The 21,195-nt window shown below is 37.7% G+C and overlaps 1 protein-coding gene across 1 annotated transcript in view; it reads left to right on the forward strand.

Moving 5' to 3' along the window:
* Nucleotides 1-21,195, forward strand: part of LOC127634342 (guanine nucleotide exchange factor VAV3-like) — a 107,093-nt gene that overhangs the window by 36,683 nt on the left and 49,215 nt on the right. The window contains exons 3-10 of the mRNA XM_052113854.1: nt 9,690-9,748; nt 9,895-9,960; nt 15,719-15,827; nt 15,985-16,077; nt 17,863-17,931; nt 18,022-18,125; nt 18,216-18,315; nt 18,578-18,673. Of these exons, the coding sequence (XP_051969814.1) occupies nt 9,690-9,748; nt 9,895-9,960; nt 15,719-15,827; nt 15,985-16,077; nt 17,863-17,931; nt 18,022-18,125; nt 18,216-18,315; nt 18,578-18,673 (696 nt within the window). The remainder of the gene's footprint in view (nt 1-9,689; nt 9,749-9,894; nt 9,961-15,718; nt 15,828-15,984; nt 16,078-17,862; nt 17,932-18,021; nt 18,126-18,215; nt 18,316-18,577; nt 18,674-21,195) is intronic.

A 21,195-nucleotide genomic window follows, 5' to 3' on the forward strand; every position in this document is an offset into this window, starting at 1 on the left:
CAGAACTGAAAATGCGTGTGTGAGCAAGGAGGCCTACAAACCTGACTCAGTTACACCAGTTCTGTCTGGAGGAATGGGCTGAAATTCCAGCTAATTATTGTGAGAATTTTCTGGACTAAAAAGTCTGACCCAAGTTAATCAATTTAAAGGCAATGCGACTAAATACTAACAAAGTGTATAAACTTCTGATCCTCTGGGAATGTGATGAAAGAAATAAAAGCTGAAATAAATAATTCTCTCTACCATTATTCAGAAATGTCACATTCTTAAAATAAAGTAGTGATCCTAACTGACCTAAGACAGGGAATGTTCTCTACAATTAAATGTCAGGAATTGTGAAAAACTGAGTTTAAATGTACTTGGCTAAGGTGTATGTAAAAGTCTGACTTCAAATGTATAGTAAGGGGTAAAATAAACCGTTATCAATGTTTCATGTCCATTTACGTACCCCTTCAGGGTGATACAACAAGATCCTGATCACCCTGTCATGGTTTATTTTGCGATATAAACAGCTGACTCTAAGTTATCCTGCTAATTACATGGCTATTAAGCCAAATATACATACACATAAAATATTGAATTGCATTGAAATTATATAATTTGAGAAGAAAGAAATCGCTGAACAGCTAAAAGCCACCTCAGGTTCGTGTCTGAGTTCTGTTGGTGTTTATTTTGTAAGTAAAGTCTGACTGCTCATAGTGCATAGAGCCATGTAATAAGATGTTAAAATAGATTCACAAGTGCACAGGACACGTTTTATATGTGAACACGCAGTCTGTGAGAGCAGGGAGATTTAATTACAAATCAGTATATATTTGTGAGTGCGTGCCCAGTTTTGTGCGAAAGGAAATTTTGCGCTTGCACAACCAGTACACGGATGCGCTCTCACATTACATGCATGTGCTCTTGTTATTTAACAGTATTATAATGCCATAGAGCTACGGTCTATTAAACCTGTCTGTGGTTTATTGATTTTAAGTTATCTTCACAATTTTTATTTTTTTATTTATTTATCTTTTGATTTTACATGGTGAATTTAACAGCATTCTCCACGCCTCTTGCCACCCAGTTTGAAAACTGTAAGCATAGAGTTTATGATGTACAGGCCAAAAACTGTGCAAAGTTGTAAAGGCCGGAAAATAAATGTCATCCTCCTGAGATTTTAAGTTTATTTTTTTGTATTGCTTTGGAATTAACCTGCATATGCTCTGATGATTCATCAGTGCATGTTACTATAAAGATAAAAATGTTTGTTTTCATTATCTTACATTAAAAGATCATAACTGTCTCCACCTTTGAAACGACTTCTCTTTTCTGCTGCTGCAACTGAGCCCATGTGGGCCTAGGCAAAATAATATTAGCCAAAATATCATAAGATTTCACAGTCCAAACTAATTCTAATGGACTATATCTAGTCTAATATAGCCTAATATAGTCATATTCTGTATCATTAGAAAATACATTACGAAGTTAAATACATTCTAAATGCCTCATGAAGAATTACACAGTGACGTTTTAATTATTAATTAGGCTAGTTGTAGTGAATTGTAGCAGCAGCATTGGCAATCTAAATCTTAGTGTTTGTATTCCATTAATTTTATTGCTACTTTATCATTCCATTAGATCACATTGTTTTAATTGAAAAGGAAAGAGGTTTTTAGGAATTGAAAGGCAACGTTTAGATAGTCTTGTGAACTGTGATTACAGTTCCGCAGCGAGAGTGTACGTAAGTGAACAAAGTGCATTAAAGATGCAAAAGACTCAACTGTTGACCTTCAATCATCAGAGATCCTTATACACTAGCTGCTAGTGCCAATGATTTAAGACCCATCTTCAGGCTAAACCATCTGTAAGAGTTATCAGCTTTCACTTTGCATTAGCAGATGGATTGGGGAACACGGAAATGGAAATTAGCAATAATTTCATTGCTGTGGTTTTATTTATGAAGGCAATACTGTATATGTGCTCTGATTTAATTATGGTACATCCATGGGAGCACAGATGAGCAAGATTCATTTTTAATCAGCATAAAAATGAAAAGAAAAAAAAAGAAGTAATTAACCTTTATGAATATTCATTTAATTGTAATGTTCGGGATCACCTTGAGAGTCATGGGACCCATTAAACAGCTTCCATACCAATGCCAATCAGGTGTCCTCTTATATTATATTATGCTCCAGTGATTTATAATTACTGATTGAGGTCAGGAAAAAGGTCAGGAAAACCTCAGGAATATGCTTTCAAGAAACCTGCAAAGAGGTTATATTATAAAATATAATAGTAAGCCAGATTTCTTGCCATAATATTCCCTCAGTCGAGTCTATAAGACTGTACTATTTTGCTTTTACACCAAGACATAGAAATAGACCACAAAGGCTGCTGTGGGATCTGATTGAGGCTCATAATTAAACATTCCATTCAATCTTAGTGAGTGTAAAATTACAATACAGTGTAAATCTCAGTGTTATATTAACAGAGAAAATATGTCTCACTGCTGCAGACAATACAAAAGCTTTTTATACAAGGAGAAACACCACCACTGTTCACAATCAAGTTGATATGATGTATTATGAAGCTAGTTTTAAATATTTATGAACACTGAGTATCTCTGTGGCCCTTGGTTTACATGATATGCAAACAGTTATGAAATGGCTGTTAAATAGAGTTATGGCATTAAATAAATATATATATAAAAGCTGGAAAATATTGCTTTCAGAGGATGAAAATAAGGTGCATTTCAAACTGTTCTGAGACCAGTGCAGACAGACAGCACTTCAGAGGTTAAGTCATTCCCTAATTAGGGAGCATCCTATAGCTTTCCTATGCAGCCAAGTTTATTCGCTCTTAACATCCGGTCAAAAGTTCAGTTTCAGGCTGCAGGTGACGGCTCAACATGTTTGGTAGACATGGGAAAATGTATAATTAGTACATAGATTCAAAATGTTTCATGCAAAATTTTATTTTAACATGGTTGGCAGTGATTTGATGATGCTGGCAATTACTATGATTTAGAATTAATTATGCTAATTTCTGATGTAATGTCGCCAATGTCTCAAAAACATGAATAACCATCACTCCTGGAAACATAATACAAAAAATGTATAATTTGGTATTATTTAAAATTTCACAACTTAGTCTCGCTGTACACATATGTGGACATCACTTGTTTGGAAAACTATTTAGTCTAAATTTGTTTTGTTTTTTTTCTTAGGGTTTCTTAGGGGCTAATAGTTAAATGGAAAATACACACAGCAGCCATACTCAAAAGTAAATTGGTGAAGGCCAAAAAGTTAAATGTAATAAATTTATAACAAATTGTGAAATGTGAAAAGAAAAGGTAATGGGACCTTAGATATACACTTTCCTTATATACCACATCAATGTTCATTTTAACATAAAATGGGACAAGTTATGCATCAACTAAACATTTGTGAAATCGAATTGAAATAAAGAACATCACCGACAGTCAAAAACATGGATTTCTTTGCTGGATGCTGGTTGTGTCAGTATGTCCACGAATACAGCATGCAAATGTATGATGTATAAATGAGTAACCATATTAAACTACACAGCAGTCTCTAAATAAACAGTGCATCTGGAGTTATGAAGGGCTCGTTTTCTGCTGCTAAAGTGCAAGATGACAGAACCGTGGCTCTTTGTTTTGAAGTAGAAGCTATATATACGAAAGTTACTAAGAACTATAAATACTAATATAGTTCTTAGTACAGTACATGTTTGCCTGCATATATTATGCACAGACATTCATTCTGATAAAAGATCTACATGTTTGCATGAAACAAATCTTTCAGTTTTTGCTTTCTAGTATTTTATTTATAGCAATGAAATGTTGTTAGCAAACATTTACAGGCCTACAAAATAATTTTTGTAACAGTGTCACACTTTGGTTCTTCATGTGTTAGAGTTTCTATCCCACATGGTGTGTTTTTTCTGACGACCGTCCAAGTTAGACTGTGAAACTGAGAATAGGAAAGGACTACAATTAGTGAAGCATCTTCTGTTTTTGAATGCCCACGTATGGATGCTTCATATGTTCATATGTAGTATTTGTTTGGATAGGCTTTGCATAGCCATAAGTCCAAGTTTTACTCCTGATTTGCATATTAAATGAGTGTCGAGTGTATGAGCTGGTTTGTATTTGTGTGTGTACGTGTGTATTTGATCTTGCCGATGACCTTGTGTTTGGACTGCTGATGTCACAAAAGGACGGTCTGATTAGCTTATCATCCAGCCCAGTATTGGAGACAGGGGACATATTGAGTACAGATACAGATACAGAAAGCATCCCCTCACAGCTTGATGATAGATGGGAAATTAAATGGGGATAGTTAGCTATCAGAATTAGCTGTGGCTAATATGGACTAGATTTTATCAGGTGGAGTTGAAATATACCTGTACATTTTATCCATCAGCCTGTTGTTATCTTTCGACTGCTGTAAATGCGGTCCACTGGTCTGGGTTAATCCGTTTGTTCTTCAAGCCCACTTAGTTAAGCTGATGTCAGCAAATCTGGCACATTTGTCATTGTGAGAATTATGAATACGTTTTCTATAGCTTGTGTTCATACTGCCTGATGTTGTGTAAATTAATAATGATTCAACTGCCTTTTTGAAAATAATAATATTTATAATAATAAAATAATGTAATTATAATGTATTATTAATATTAATTTTACGAATACTAAAACTACTACTAACAAATTAATAACCTAAGGATTCATTTACAAATTCTTGTAATAATAATAATTTATTGATTATTATTATAATAGTCATTATTTTATTATTATTATTATAAATAATAATAATAATCATTTTAGAGTTAATTGTATAAATGACTTTTTATATGTTTTATTATGAAATAATTATACAATGAAAAATCAGTTGTTCTGAAACAAATCATGTCTTAATTTAATTTGAATTGTAGAATTTTTCTGAAACCCTTTTGTCTGAAAATTTGTCTGTTTTTGTTGTAAATTTAGCTATGAACAGGAGAAAGGATGCAATATCCTTTTAGAATACGGAGTAGACTTATACAGACTTACTGAGCACACTTTACAGTAAAACTGAAATCTTAATGCTGTCATTTCAGTAAGTCTGCATCCACTAACCTGTTCACTTTCAGTTCTGTACACTTTTACAAGAAATGGAGAGCACAACCCTTTGTAGAGAGAAAGAAAATTCCCACTGTAATAGTAATTCTCAGGAAACAGACTGTGGTTATGGATCCACTTTTAAGGGTTAGAGGATCATAGAACAGACTGACTCTTTCTGGATTTATTGGGAGTCTTTTGAAGAACGCTTCAGCACCACCTATTCCTCTATTTCCTCCTTTTCCTCTTTTTCACCCTCTTATGCAAGCATGGATGGATGAAATTAGATTCTTTAGAAAAAGGGGGTTTTCTCTCTGTGTTTTGGAAATCTTTATCCAGTTGCTCCATTGTGATGGTCTGTCTGTCTTCACTCTCAGCACACCTTCCCTTTTCTAAATGTAGCAGCATCAGGCGCTCATGAAATTTTCCTTAGCACAGTGGATATCAACTGGTTTTACTTCAGGATCCAGATATTGTATTGGCAACCCAACACACAGTTCCAAAAAGTTAACAAAAAACATTACAATTTATTCATATTATCATGAACTGCATAGATCCAACACTATGCAACATTTTTAACATGACAACCTGAATGGGAAAATGTTTGTCTCAAAAATATTCTGAATTTTTATGCTTTCGTGATCTCGGTAGCCAATGATTCACAAAACAAATAGTTTTTCGAGGATGAGAGCAACTGCCTTATTTATCTAGCTTATACCAAATGACTTATGCCAAAATACCAAAATAGAAATAGAGTTTCTTGGACACACAACCTTTGACATCAACAAAAAAAGAAAAGAAATGGGAAGCGTTTTCTTCTCACCTTTAAAAATTGATCGGCCTATTCATTTTGCTATCCCATCTATGCATGATGATATTGTTAGTTGCATTTTATTATTTGCATTTAGCATTGTTTTTTCCCTGCTGTCCGCAACTCTTTCAGAACCCGTGACCCACAAGTTGAGAACTACTGCTCTAGCATACCTCAAAGGTTTGAATTTTGTGTCATGCTGAAAGATGCTTTAATACGTATTTGTTTTGCAATGACAAGACTGAGGCTTTGTTACCTCGTGATAGTGAAAGTAGTTGCCTAGTTTGCACCAAATTTCTTGTCATCCTGTTCTGTTTTGCAAGTTATACAGTGAATAGAATGGACACTGATGTCTTTAAGATTTTTTCTCACTTTTTTTGAGCTGTAATGTACAGCCCTTCGCCTGAGCAGGAAACCAGACATACTGTTCATCTCTATTAACTGTAACATAATTCCCTGTTTGCACGCAAGTGTGTGTGTGTGTTCTATATGCACTGATATGTCTACATCTATTAAATGCGACCACTTTAACACTCCGTTATCTTTATAAATCTACAGCCTGCTTGCTTCCAAACACGTGGAACGTTACAATGACAAGCCCATATTTTCAAAACAGATGCAATTCATGTACTTTCCATTTTAAAAGTGTTACAGTAGCGTGGTGTTTTTTTCAAATGCAACATAACACATTACAAAACAGAGACATGCCCAACATTATTTATATTAGGTTAATTATGCTCTTTTACAACAGAACAGCAAAGTTGCTTTTAAAAGAAACCAGTGGATGCAAATCACTTACATTTGTGCACAAACATCTAAAAACATTGTTAAAAGAGTGTATTTGCATATGTTTAAAACATTAACTAAATGCTGATCCAAATGTGTCAGCAATGTATTGCAGATAAGCAAACTCTCTAAAAATGGCATCTTCCACATGAAAACACATACACTGAATCAGGCCATAATATGGGGGCCCTAAGCTAAATTTTACATCAAGGATTCACCAGAAAGACACACAGATTTATAAAAGATAATATTGACTGATCCTCTCCATCTCCAGCCATGGAGATACATTATGATTAAATGATGTTGCTCCATCATGTCAGGCTAGTTACATATAAACGTCAATTACATTGGATCAGATTCTACTACACTTTCTGAAAACAGAATTTGGAAAGACAAGATGAGTAACTCTCTCTTTCAGCAAAACGATGAGAAATGTGTGCAGAGATTGATGGTTGCACACTTGACTCTGTCTGTGCTCTGTGTTCATAATGCAATTCAGTTGGCATGCAGGCAGCAGAGTTCTGTCGAGCTGGTGTGATCACAATTGATTTCTGAATACATTTTCTCCAGGCACAATGTGCTAAAGTGCTCAAAACACTCATGTGTATGTATGGAAGTTTCCACAAATACAGCTGAAAGTTATGCAAAATAAAAAATCATGCAAATGTTGCTTTTTTGTTTTAATATTATGTGGTGACTTTAACAGTGCTATTACTTGTCAAAGTCAAAATCAGGTTTATTACCATTTTTGCAGAGCAATGGACAAAAACTAAATTAGTTTTCCTTAGGAAAGAATGCATCATTTTAAACACATCTAAGACATCTAATAAGACAATTGACATGCAGCTATATCTGCCTAGCAGCAAATTACAACAGCTTCAACATTCAAATGCAAAGAATAAACTGGACTCAATAAGACAGTATTTACACAATAGTGGATATATGATAGATATTTGCCCATGCTTTAGAGTTGCGCGGTATACCATACTAACGAAATATCGCAATACCAAAACTGTTTAAATGGTATGATATCACCATGTTGTTAATTACGTTACCATATTAAAGTATGCTTCCATTATCAAAATGTAATGTAATGTGAGAGTTCTGAGATTAAATCAAAGGCCATTTGAAAATAATAAAAGAAGTCCAGATATGGCCAAATGTGATCATTAAACAGCAGAAGGATGTCATTTAATAAAATAATATACAGTCACATGTGCACCACAGGACGAATGAAAGGCTCCGTCCTGCTCTGTCATCTCCTTCACACACACACACAATCGCAAAACACACTACTAATGCTTTATTTATATGCAGTGTGTCCAATAGGTATCCATCTGCAGAGCCGCAGAGCAGTGTGTTTAGTGTATAATCGGCTGTGAACTATCAAATGACTGTTTTCACCATTGCAGCTCAGAGATTTCATCTCGCAAACGAACCCTTCACATACAGGAAGAACTTCAAAGGTTTTTCAAAATAAAAGTCCCACTGAAATAAGAGCTCTATTCAACTGGATGAAATTGAAGACATTACGACAACAAATATTAGTAGTCACACTAATACTCATAATAACAATAATATCATATTAAACGGTTATATTATTATTGGTAAGCAATATCACAAAAGCAAGTGCACTGAATATCAGCATATTACTGTTGAAATATTATTATTGGCTCTATATTGTTGAACATTATTATATTTTAATTTGATTAAATTTGTACAGTATGTATTTGATTAAACACAATTTGATCATAACATTTAATTAAAAAATTTAACAAGGAATCCAGAAAAAATGAAAAAGAAAAGGCATATTTGTATCAGTCAGACAATATGCAGTTATTTTAGTCAAGTAATGTAATTTAATAAAAGAAATGTCTTTCTTTTTTAATTTGTTTCCCAAGTATGGAGTAGTATCGATACCGAGGTACCAGGGCTGGTATCGTACCGAAGCCAAAATGTTGGTATCGGAGCAACCCTGCCATGCTTTAACGTAATGAAGTATTAACTTTATAAATTAGGCAGTGTAAACATTATAAACATATACACCTTACTGGTAGTGAGCAGTTATATACAGCATTATTTGGTACTGCTAAAATACAGTTTACATCTATCCATTACTATATTTTTCTGACTATATGTTTGTTTGTTTGCATGTGAACAACACCTGTGTTATACATGTGCATTATGGTATCTTTACTTTGCTGTGAAATCTGCTCTTAATGCGTTGAACCGAATTAAATGAAGAGCTAGTCATTAACTATGAATATCCAGCACTCATGGCAGCTCTTGGTCATAGTGTAGCATAAATATGATTTATACTATTACATTGTTTAAGTATCGGAGGCTAATATTCAAAAAGCATTGTAACATGCTGCTTTTGTTGATGCACACTGAACCCTGCTGGTATATACTTTCACTGCAATGCTGTTTGTTATTTCTACCTTGCATATAATTGTAAGATTTTAAGTCTGTAAATGTAAAACTTTATAAAGACTTTCTTTAATAACATTAACAAACACTTTTTCATTATGTAATCCTTAATGGTTAAATAGTTAGACAAATGCACATTCAAAAGGTTAAACATTTTATTAAACTTTTAAACTAGTTTCATTCATATTGGAATGTGCATGACTTACTGATCTGTGAAAATTATGTAATGTTTATATAATGTTTATTAAAGTGTTTTAATGAAAGTTATTATAATGTGTTACCTCTTAGTTTTCTGTGATATTGCTGAGGAACTATAAAGTCAACATGAAATGGCCCTTGAAGCTATTTTTACTTCCATAATGTGATATATTTCGAAGTGAAACAATATATTAAATTATAAAAAATGTATAAAAAATTTTGGTATTTCATTTTATAAATAAGGAATAAATTGGAATGTGTTTATGGGTGTTTAGAAAGTAAATAGGGTAAATTGTGAGTACACAAGAATGGTTCATTAATTATATAAATCTTTTTTTTTCTGTTTTTCCCTCTCAGGTTATGGACACATTGTCCAAACTCTCACATACACATGTTGCACAGCAAACTGGAATAAGGTATGTTTAAAAAAACTAATAAGCGAAATAATAAGAATAACAATTTTAAGAGCATGGAAAACACGTTCTCTCTCTCTCTCTCTCTCTCTCTCTCTCTCTCTCTCTCTCTCTCTCTCTCTCTCTCTCTCTCTCTTTCTATCTTTTAGGCCATTTCCAACAGAAGAAAGTGTTGAAGATGAAGACATTTATAACCATCTTGAGGATCTGATAGAGTACGTCTTTTGTTTTATTTTACATCCAGTATATTCCTGTCCACTGTAGAATCAAGACTATATTTTACAGTGATAGTTCACCCAAAAATGAAAATTCTCTCATCATTTTCTCACCCTAATGCTATCCCAGATGTGTATGACTTTCTTCCTTCTGCTGAACACAAACAAAGATTTTAAAAAGAATATCACAGCTCTGTAGGTCCATACAATGCAAGTGAATGGGTATCTAGGACATAAAGGGCGGCATAAAAATAATCCATATGACTCGTTAAGCAGTTCAATCCATATCTCCAGAAGAGATATGATTGGTGTGGGTGAAAAACAGATACATATTTAAGTGTTTTTTTGCTATAAATCTCCACTTTCACTTTCAAAGTCTTCTTCTTTTGATTTCATGATTTTCACTCTTCCTTCATATCGCCACCTACTGGGTAGGGAGAAGATGTTTTTGTAAAAAATTACTTAAAAATTGACCTGTATCCCACCCATACCTATAATATAACTTCTGAAGATATAGATTTAACCACTGGAATCATATGGATTACATTTATGCTGTGTTTATGTTCATTTTGGAGCTTCAAAATTGTGGTACTCATTCACTTGCATTGTGAGGACCTAAAGAGCTGAGATATTCTTTTAAAAATTGTTGTGTTCATTAGAAGAAAGAAAGTCATGCCGGTGAGTAAATGATGAGAGAATTTTCATTTTTGGTGAACTATCCCTTTAAACTTCAGTTCAACTCAGGTTGGCATAATGTTTGCCAAACACCTACTGTCCTCGTGTAGGTTGATAGCACAAATTCTCATACCTAAGGTCATTTTCTCAGGATACTGCTTGGCCTGCTCTACAACTGCTAAGGTAACCTGTTAAGACATAGGCTGTCAGATTTTGCCTTCGGTCTCAGTCCTCTTGTTTCCTGTTCTGCCACGTATTATAGGGATTCTCCCTCTTGCGGACATGGGACAAAAACAAACACATCTGTATATGTGTGTATTACAGGACCATTGACATCCCAGCAGTACTGTTTGATTTTGACATACCTCACAAGAATGGTCCAAAACTGTTTCACTCGTTTGATCTAGGAAGTGTGCACTAGATTCTGACAAACGTACTGTAAACCACTCACTCCTGCTCTTCGTGAGTCTGTCATGTTTGCATGCATATTGTAAATGTGAGTTTATGTGGTGGTGTTGTAGCTGAATTACATTGTGAAATGATATCACGACTGCTACATCACCACCAATAAAAGAAAACTGACCTGAATGTACAAAATCACCCATAAGAAAGAAATTTCACCAATGAGATCTCTTTTTTTATAACAGTTGTTTCTCCAAGATATTAATGAGATTAAAGTGAAAGTTCACCCAAAAAATAAAATTCTCTCATCATTTACTCACACTCATGCCATCACAGATGTGTATGACTTTCTTTCTTATGCAGAACATACACAAAGATTTTTAGAAGAATATTTCAGCCTGTTTGTCCTTACAATTTAAGTGTGTGGTGATCAGACCTATGAAGCTCCAATAATCGCGTAAAAGTAATCCATATTACTCCAATGGTTTAATCCATACCTTCTAAAGCCAAATGATAGATGTGGATTAGAAACAGATCAATATTTATTTGTCTTTTTTACTCTAAATGTCCTCTTTCATTTTCAGTTTTATTAAATTTTTACTTTTACAGGTGAAACTCGAAAAATTAGAATATCGTGCAAAAGTTCATTAATTTCAGTAATTCAACTTAAAAGGTGAAACTAATATATTATATAGACTCATTACAAGCAAAGTAAGATATTTCAAGCCTTTATTTGATATAATTTTGATGATTATGGCTTACAGCTTATGAAAACCCCAAATTCAGAATCTCAGAAAATTAGAATATTGTGAAAAGGTTCAGTATTGTAGGCTCAAAGTGTCACACTCTAATCAGCTAATTAATCCAAAACACCTGCAAAGGGTTCCTGAGCCTTTAAATGGTCTCTCAGTCTGGTTCAGTTGAATTCACAATCATGGGGAAGACTGCTGACCTGACAGTTGTGCAGAAAACCATCATTGACACCCTCCACAAGGAGGGAAAGCCTGAAAAGGTAATTGCAAAAGAAGTTGGATGTTCTCAAAGTGCTGTATCAAAGCACATTAATAGAAAGTTAAGTGGAAGGGAAAAGTGTGGAAGAAAAAGGTGCACAAGCAGCAGGGATGACCGTAGCCTGGAGAGGATTGTCAGGAAAAGGCCATTCAAATGTGTGGGGAGCTTCACAAGGAGTGGACTGAGGCTGGAGTTACTGCATCAAGAGCCACCACACACAGACGGGTCCTGGACATGGGCTTCAAATGTCAAACGTCTTACCTGGGCTAAAGAAAAAAGAACTGGTCTGTTGCTCAGTGGTCCAAAGTCCTCTTTTCTGATGAGAGCAAATTTTGCATCTCATTTGGAAACTAAGGTCCCAGAGTCTGGACGAAGAATGGAGAGGCACACAATCCAAGATGCTTGAAGTCCAGTGTGAAGTTTCCACAGTCTGTGTTGGTTTGGGGAGCCATGTCATCGGCTGGTGTTGGTCCACTGTGCTTTATCAAGTCCAGAGTCAACGCAGCCGTCTACCGGGACATTTTAGAGCACTTCATGCTTCCTTCAGCAGACAAGCTTTATGGAGATGCTGACTTCATTTTCCAGCAGGACTTGGCACCTGCCCACACTGCCAAAAGTACCAAAACCTGGTTCAATGACCATGGTATTACTGTGCTTGATTGGCCAGCAAACTCGCTTGACCTGAACCCCATAGAGAATCTATGGGGCATTGCCAAGAGAAAGATGAGAGACATGAGACCAAACAATGCAGAAGAGCTGAAGGCCGCTATTGAAGCATCTTGGTCTTCCATAACACCTCAGCAGTGCCACAGGCTGATAGCATTCATGCCACGCCGCATTGAGGCAGTAATTAATGCAAAAGGGGCCCAAACCAAGTACTGAGTACATATGCATGATTATACTTTTCAGAGGGCTGACATTTCTGTATTTAAAATCCTTTTTTTTTTATTGATTTCATGTAATATTCTAATTTTCTGAGATTCTGAATTTGGGGTTTTCATAAGCTGTAAGCCATAATCATCAAAATTATATCAAATAAAGGCTTGAAATATCTTACTTTGCAGTAAGATATATTTTACTCTTACTAATATTACACTTACTTTGAAGTGTAATATTTCTCATCGAATTATTTCAAGAGTAAATTACCTGAGCTATGCTATCCACATTCATTTTATAAATGTTTGCTCTTACTGTAGGTTAACAGTTGACTCATTTGTGCAAAAGGTCCAAAATTAACTTTTTGCCACACCTGCCAGTGACAAGGGAATTAATAAGTATGGCAATCAGTATTTCCTATCGGTCATTAAACTGGACTTAGGACTATCTTTAATCAAATATATGGGCTATGTTTTTGTTCTTATATGACAACTGGATTTTATTAAGCGGTTTCCCATTGAAATGTATGTCAAACAGCACAGGTTATTGTGAAAATAGAGACATTTCCTGTCTCTCGGTGAAACTGAACCTGTTACAAACCAAGCGTGCCGCACAAGCCCCCAAAGTGAAGCCAAAATGTCTCGATTGCCCCCCGGTGACTGGTCCTAGTATAGGTCATAAACCCCGCCTCCCCATGTTATTCAACGGGACGTGAGACCAACTAAACAATTAAATTACACTTAAATTACAATGAGAACGATTTGTTTTCCAAAGATAGTTTCTGTAATTTACTGTAGTTTTCTATCACGTTGATGTCATTTCAAGTGTTTGTTTTCAAAAAATTGATTTTGCGGCTTTACTTCCTGCTCACTATTGCGCAGGTCTGGTCCCGAAATCGCAACTGTGCAGACTCAAGTCCCAAGATGTCTGCGCCATATCGGGACACTGGCGGCTTCAGTTCTCACCAATGGAAAAGAGCGAAGGGGCGTCGTCCATCTTTTTTTACAGTCTATGTTACAAACACGTATCAGGACATATCACTGTGTTCCACATTTTTTTCATAATAATAGGAATATTCAGCAAATGTGCTACCAAATGGAGAAAAATTAAATAAAATAATGTATCCCAGAACTTATAGTGATACATTTTTAAAAAGTTAGAAGATACAATCCATTTACCAAAGAGATTTGTTTATATTCATTCACTGATGTGTTTAGTAATCATTTCTGCAGATTACATGACAGCTGGTAGGTGGCGACATATAGGAATTATGTGTAATGAGTGAATCACTGAATCATTGATTCAACTAATTTGCTAAAAATGTATTTAAAAATGAATCAAAGGAAATTAATGAGAACGATTTGTTCACTTAATAGATTAATGCAAAAAAATGAGTTCATGAATGAAAGACATACTGAAGTGAAGCAGAAAAGATTGGTCAAAAATACCTAGAATAAACAGATTTACAGTATGTGCACAATGCAAAATTGGGCTGCAACTAATGATTATTTTTGATAATCGACTAGTCTAATGATTATTAGAACGATTATTCGACTATTCAGGTTATTCGGCTATTAATATTATTGCATTGATTAATCATTTCAGTAGTTCGTATATTAATGTATTTTGTGTTGAAGTGGTAAGCATCTTTGGCTTGCTGTCCAAATACTGGAGGCCATATACTGCTGTCCTTTTCTGCATTTCGCGGCGCCGTTTTGTGGTCCGTTCTGCATAACGCGGCGGCTCATTTAAGCTTATCACGGCCCGTTTCGTTGCCGACCCACGGACCCCTCGGTTCTCCTGATGGCCAGTACTCACCTGATCTGTCCCAATGTGTCTCGGCCCAGTGTGTTTTCCACTTGTTTATACTTCTACCAGTGTAGTAAAGACAAAATATACTCATATTCAAGATATTTGCTCTAAAAGCAAGTCTAAATATCTTATATGCGGCTTCTCAGGTAAATGTATCTTGTTTTAAGGATTTTTAGATATTTAAAAATATTTCTCCAATAACCATTTTTTTCTTCTGCAGTATAGATCCTAAAGTAATTGTAATGAGTTTTAGATTTTATTTTTAAAACGGCGATTTGTTTATTTTCGATGATGTCGATAACGTCGACTAATCGTTTCAGCCCTAATGCAAAATAATGAACCATGTCCACAGTGTGTTGAATGTTTTGACCTGTGGAACTAATAAGGTCTGTGTACACTCAAAGACAATTACCTAAGCCAACAAACTCAACACGTGTTTAAAACTAGATTTTCCTCATTTTTATCACCTCAGACAACTTTATTTGTCAATGACTCTTGTAATTTAATAGATTCAATACTTACATGGTTAGGAAAAGAGATCATCTCGGTCTCTCTCTCTCTATATATATGGTCCCCCTTTTCTCTCTATCTGGAGAAGATATCTGAGGGATTTAAATCCTGACTCAGCTATAAGTTTGGCTCTTGGTTTTGCTGCCATGATAATTATACCGTATGTGTTACTCAGACAAGGGAAAACATTGTTTTAAAAGCCCCAGCAATTTTGAGAAGAGGTGTTTTTCTTTAGTATATCAGATATGTCAAGTTTTTTAACACATCATGTTGTCGTGTCAGCTGTCTTTCTGTTCCAACTTTCTGTTCCATCTGTTGTTTAGTTTGGTCCAAAAGCATCTGGCTGTACTTTCTGAATCACATCAAACAAGTCTGTGTACCAAAGCAAGAACTTCTGGAAAACCACTCTTGTCTGGTCTGGCCACTGAATAAACATAGTTGTGAATATTGACGTTTGATGTTTGTGTCACAGTGAGAATGGCGTTGAAGATGAGGAAGATCTTTACGACTGCGTGTATGATGATGATGAAGGTGGAGAGGTTTATGAAGACTTGATGAAGGTTGAGCTGGTAGCACCACAGGTGAACTAACCCGTTCCTGCAATTCAAATGCCTCGCTTTACTCACACACACACACACACACACAAAAAGTTTACTCTAGATACATTTTTAACTCATACAATGCGTACTACACTTTGCTGATAGAGTCTCTCCCAATCTTTTGCTGTTGTAATTGCAGAAACAGGCTGAGACGGATATCAGGAGCTGCTGTCTGATGGAAATTAAACAGACGGAGGAGAAATATACTGAAACTCTGGACTCCATAGAGAAAGTGAGGCCTCTATATAACTGCTGCCACATAGTCCATACAGTTAGACCTGATGTAACAAATGATCTAAATATATTGTCTCAGATGCATAATTTTACCATGGTAACATCATGGTCTCCACCAATTTACCATTGTTACTACACTTATTGTTAGAACAGTAACCTTGTGGTAATTTGTTATTGTTATTAGCCACCACTGTCATAATATATACTGTATATATATATATATATATATATACATACACTGTGTTTTCAGAAAATATTCAGACCCCTTGATTTTTTTCACACAAACGACAAAGCAAAAAACAGATTTTTGATAACTTTGCAAATTTATTAAAAAGAAAAAACTGGAATATCACATTAACTTTAGTATTTAGACCCTTTGCTATGACACTTGAAATTTAGCGCAGGTGAATCCCATTTATCTGGGTCATATTTGAGATGTTTCTTAACTTTGATTGAAGTCCAACTGTGGCATATTAAATTGATTGGACAGAATTTGGAAAGGGACACACCTGTCTATATAAGATCTCGCTGCCAAAAATTCATATCAGAGCAAAAACCAAGCCATGAGGTCAAAGTAACTGCCTGCAGAGCTCAGAGACAGGATTATATCGAGGCACAGATCTGGTCAAGGCTACAAAAATGATTCAGCAGCATTGAAGGTTCCCTAGACCACAGTGGCCTCCATAACTCTTAAATGGAAGAAGTTTGGAACAATCAGGACTCTTCCTTGAGCTGGCAACCCAGCCAAACTGAGCAATCGGGGAGAACGGCTTTGGTGAGAGGTAACCAAGAACCCAATTGTCACTCTGGTTGAGCTCCAGAGAGCACACACAGCAAAGACAACGCAAGAGTGGCTTATGGACAACTCTGTGAATGTCCTTGAATGGCCTAGCCAGAGCCCTGATTTCATCCCAAACGAACATCCCTGGAGAGACCTGAAAATGGCTGTCCACTGATGTTCCCCATCCAACCTGACAGAGATTGAGAGAATCTGCAGAGAAGAATGACAGAAAATCCTCAAATCCAGGTGTGCAAAGCTTGTTGCATAATACCCAAAAAGACTTGAGTCTGTAATCGCTGCCAAAGGTGCTTCAACTAAGTACTGAGTTAAGGGTCTGAATACTTATTATCAAATGTCAATGTGCTATTTCAGTTTTTTCTATTTACTACATTTGCAAAGTTATCAAAAATATGGTTTATGCTTTGTCATTATAGGATATGGAGTGTAGATTAATGTGAAATTTTTAATGTGAAGGGGTCTGAATACTTTCTAAATGTGCTGGATACATAGATAGATATGAAGACAATCAATGGTTTTTGTTATGAAAAATGGTAGCAGATTGTGACAGGGTGGAGGCGGGGCCGGGTCGTTATCCTACACACCCGGTCCCGTATTAGGCTAATTATGCCTCCGTAAACGATCTCTCACCCGCACGGTCCCCTGAAGTCAGCCTTAACCCTCACGGAGGCATATTTAGCCTAATACGGGACCGGGTGCGTAGGATCACGACCCGGCCCCGCCCTCTGCCACACAGATATACAAAATATAAACACAACTGCCATAGATTTAATAAAAATAATGTATACTTCCTCACTGCCCTAATAGATTACTCAACATGAATCTACAACATTTCCACAAAAATAATATAGTTTCTAGTGAAATCCTGGTACATTTTCATAAGTAACTCCATAGTGGTTCAGTGAGTGTTTATATTATTATTAGCATGAATGCATCTGGCCAGTCTCGTATTTAATTATTATTCTTTTTTTGTTTAACCCACAGTTCTTTATGAAGCCTCTGGGACAGTCGCTGTCTAGTGTGGAGATTGAAAAAGTGTTTATCAATATTCCAGTGAGTGAAAAAACAGATTTTACCATGAACATATGACTTTTAATGTTTGTTCTGATGTTTAAATGCTTTCATGTTCTCTGTTTGTAACAGGACCTTGTAAAAGTGCACATAAGTCTTCTGAAGGAGGTCCAGGATTCTGTGCTTCAACATAAAGCTAGTAACCTGTATCAGATCTTCATAATGTACAAAGAGAGGTGATTACTTTATTCCTTTGAACTCTTTAAAGGAATTAAACATTGTCTATCACCTATTTCCTTACATGGATCTGTTTATCTCTGTTATAGATTAGTCCTGTATGGAAAATACTGCAGTCAAGTGGAGTTAGCCATTGCGTGTTTAGATGACATTTGTAAGAACAGAGAGGACGTCCGGCAGATGTTAGAGGTAAGACACACTACCACTGTAGTCATGAAACACATCAGGGTAGAGGGTGCTAATTTAAGATCACCTTCTAGAAACATGTTGTTAAATTGTTCACTGGTATAGACCTTGTCTTACACTATCAAGACTGATGTAGATTTGATAGTGGTTTTATTGCTGTCAGACACTGCACTCTGGTGGTTATGAACGGTACAGAACAAATGTATTGTTTTGCTACTTGCCTCAATTTAATAATGGATATTGACTTCTAATGATTCATCTACAGTTGTGTTCCAAACGAGCCAATAATGGGAAGTTTACTCTGAGAGATCTGTTGGTTGTTCCAATGCAGAGAGTTCTTAAGTATCACCTGCTTCTACAGGTTTGCTATCTTTTTACTGTCTAATCCTACTGTTTTATCGTATAAATACAATATAAATGTGCATTTTTAAGACATTTAAAGGGATAGTTAACCCATAAAATGAAAATTCTTTCATGTGGTGGTGGCGTAGTGGGCTAAAGCACATAACTGTTAATCAGAAGGTCGCTGGTTCGATCCCCACAGCCACCACCATTGTGTCCTTGAGCAAGGCACTTAACTCCAGGTTGCTCAGGGGGATTGTCCCTGTAATAAGTGCACTGTGAGACGCTTTGGATAAAAGCAAGCAATGTATCTACTAACCTACGTGTTGTGCTAAACCCATGTGTCATCCTCAGTCACCATCTAGTTTAAATGCTTATTTTCTTAATACAATGAAAGTAAATGGTACGGAGCCCCTTAGAGGAAAGGGAAGGATTTTTTTTTTATTGTGAAATGGTTTTGCTTGCCCTTGAAATAAGTTTTCGTTTCCTCGCAATGGTTAGCGTTTCCTCGCAATGCCTTTTCTATGGTTTTACTAAATTGTAACAATATTGTTACCATGTTTTTTGGTGGTAACCATGGCTTTACTATAGTAACATTGTAAAGTGTTATCAGGGCTGGACTGGGAAGAGAAATCGGGGGGAGATGGCAATGGTTGAACCTTTCGCGGGCCTTTTCTGCATATCGCGGAGCCGTTCTGTGGTCCGTTCTGTATAAAGTGGCGGCTCATTTTAGCTTATCGCGGCCCGTTTCGCAGCCAACCCACTGACCCCAATCCACCCCTGATCAGCCCCAAAGTGCATTGGCCCACTAGGAAAATGCCTGGTATACTAGATTACCAGTCCAGCCCTGGCTGTAATAACAATAGTTCTCTTACGAGAGGTTCTCTCGTATTGCGTAAGCTAGCTTACGCTACGGGAAAGATTCATCTTTTCTGAGATATTGAAGCCAAAAAATTATCCTTAATTTTTGTATCCATTGTCAACGCAGTGCGGCAGCTGCAGACCTTGAGCGGGCTAGCTAGCGAGCTCATAGGTTGCTCTGCGGCAACTGCTGCAGCCTATAGACGAGCTTGTGCGAACTCGCATCCAATGAGAGGCGTCCGCGCGCTCACTGCAACAAAGCCCGCCAAAATGGGCGTGACTAGAGTGCATATAAGCGTAGTTCGTAGGCTGGAACCCTGATTTTCATCTCTTCAGCGAAGCTCTTCGCATTTCTGAACTGGAAGCCGCGTCGCCGTTCGAGGGGCATCAAGCAAGCGTGGACAGCGCTCGAAGAAGCCGGCCGTCTTCGCCACCTTCAGCCGTCCTGCGAGCTACGCCATCCGGCGACGTATCCTTTTAAAGCAAGCTAGTTCTTATGAACTTCACAAAAGAGTACGAGCGTCTTTTTAAAGATGCCTCGCTCCACTTGCGCCTCATGCCGCGCCCCTCTCAGCACCGGAGACCGCCACGTCATCTGCGCTCTCTGCCTGGGACTGGGGCATGCAGAGCTCGCCCTCGCTGAAGGCGGATGCGATCTCTGCGAGGAGCTTCGATGTCGACCCTGCAGGCTCGACTCGAAGCGCTCAGGACCGAGCCGCTGCGCCTTCCATTCAGCTGCGCAGTAAAAGCGCCGCTCTCAAAGGCTGCCGGAACCAGTGGTAGAAGCGATTGCCTCGCCGGAGCCCCTCCCTCGAGCATCGCCTTCACCCTCCCCGCCCACTCGGGACGCGCAGTTGCTGCCGAGCGGCTGCTCTGCTGCCATCTCGGACGAAGAAGCGGAGGATAAGGGCTGTTCCATCATGGCTTCGGACAGCAGGAGTGGTCAGGCTCACACGCCTCCTCCTCGGCCCAGGAATCCAGCAGCACCCGCGCCGAGTCGAAGGGGAACTAACGCCTCCTCACACAGGCCGTCGACCGCCTCGGGCTCGAGTGGTCACCGCCCCTGAACAGGCTCCCAACAGACTCCACGCCGCACCTTTGCCCGCCCTCCGTGAGATGGTGGTCTAAGCTGGTGCTCCCGTCTAAGGCCTGCAGAACTACTTCCGCCTGTGTTGGCCGCGCCTATACCGCCGCCCGGCCAAGCCGCATCTGCTCTGCATTCCATGGCCGTCTTACAGACAGAGGCTGTTTCAGATCTGACTAGCCGACTTGGGAGAAGCTGAACGCACTACGCGCCGCTCTCTCTGTCCGGTCTCTTCGGTTCCGCGGTGAGTGGCATCGTTGACCGTTCTCGAAGCCCAAGCCATGAATCTCTTTCTGCCTCGTCGCGCTAGCTCCTCTGCAGGCCGCCCACGTGACCAGCCTCCTGCACGTGCCTCTTCACAGCGCCCAGCTCAACAAGCCAGACTTCTCAGCGTCGACAGGGCGGCCGCCCTCGATCAGCGCTCAGACAGCCGCCCCCTGCGGGCCTCGGCCTAAGATTGTACTGAAACCTGAGCAACCGAAGTCCTCCTAGCGTTGTTGAGAAAACGACGGCTCAGTCCCGCCACGGCCGGACCACCGTCAAAGCTTCGACCCCTGTCAGTCCCCTTCTCTCAGGCTACTGCAGTGGTGGATTCA

This window comes from Xyrauchen texanus, chromosome 41 (genome assembly GCF_025860055.1).
Source record: "Xyrauchen texanus isolate HMW12.3.18 chromosome 41, RBS_HiC_50CHRs, whole genome shotgun sequence".
Taxonomy (NCBI): Eukaryota; Metazoa; Chordata; class Actinopteri; order Cypriniformes; family Catostomidae; genus Xyrauchen; species Xyrauchen texanus.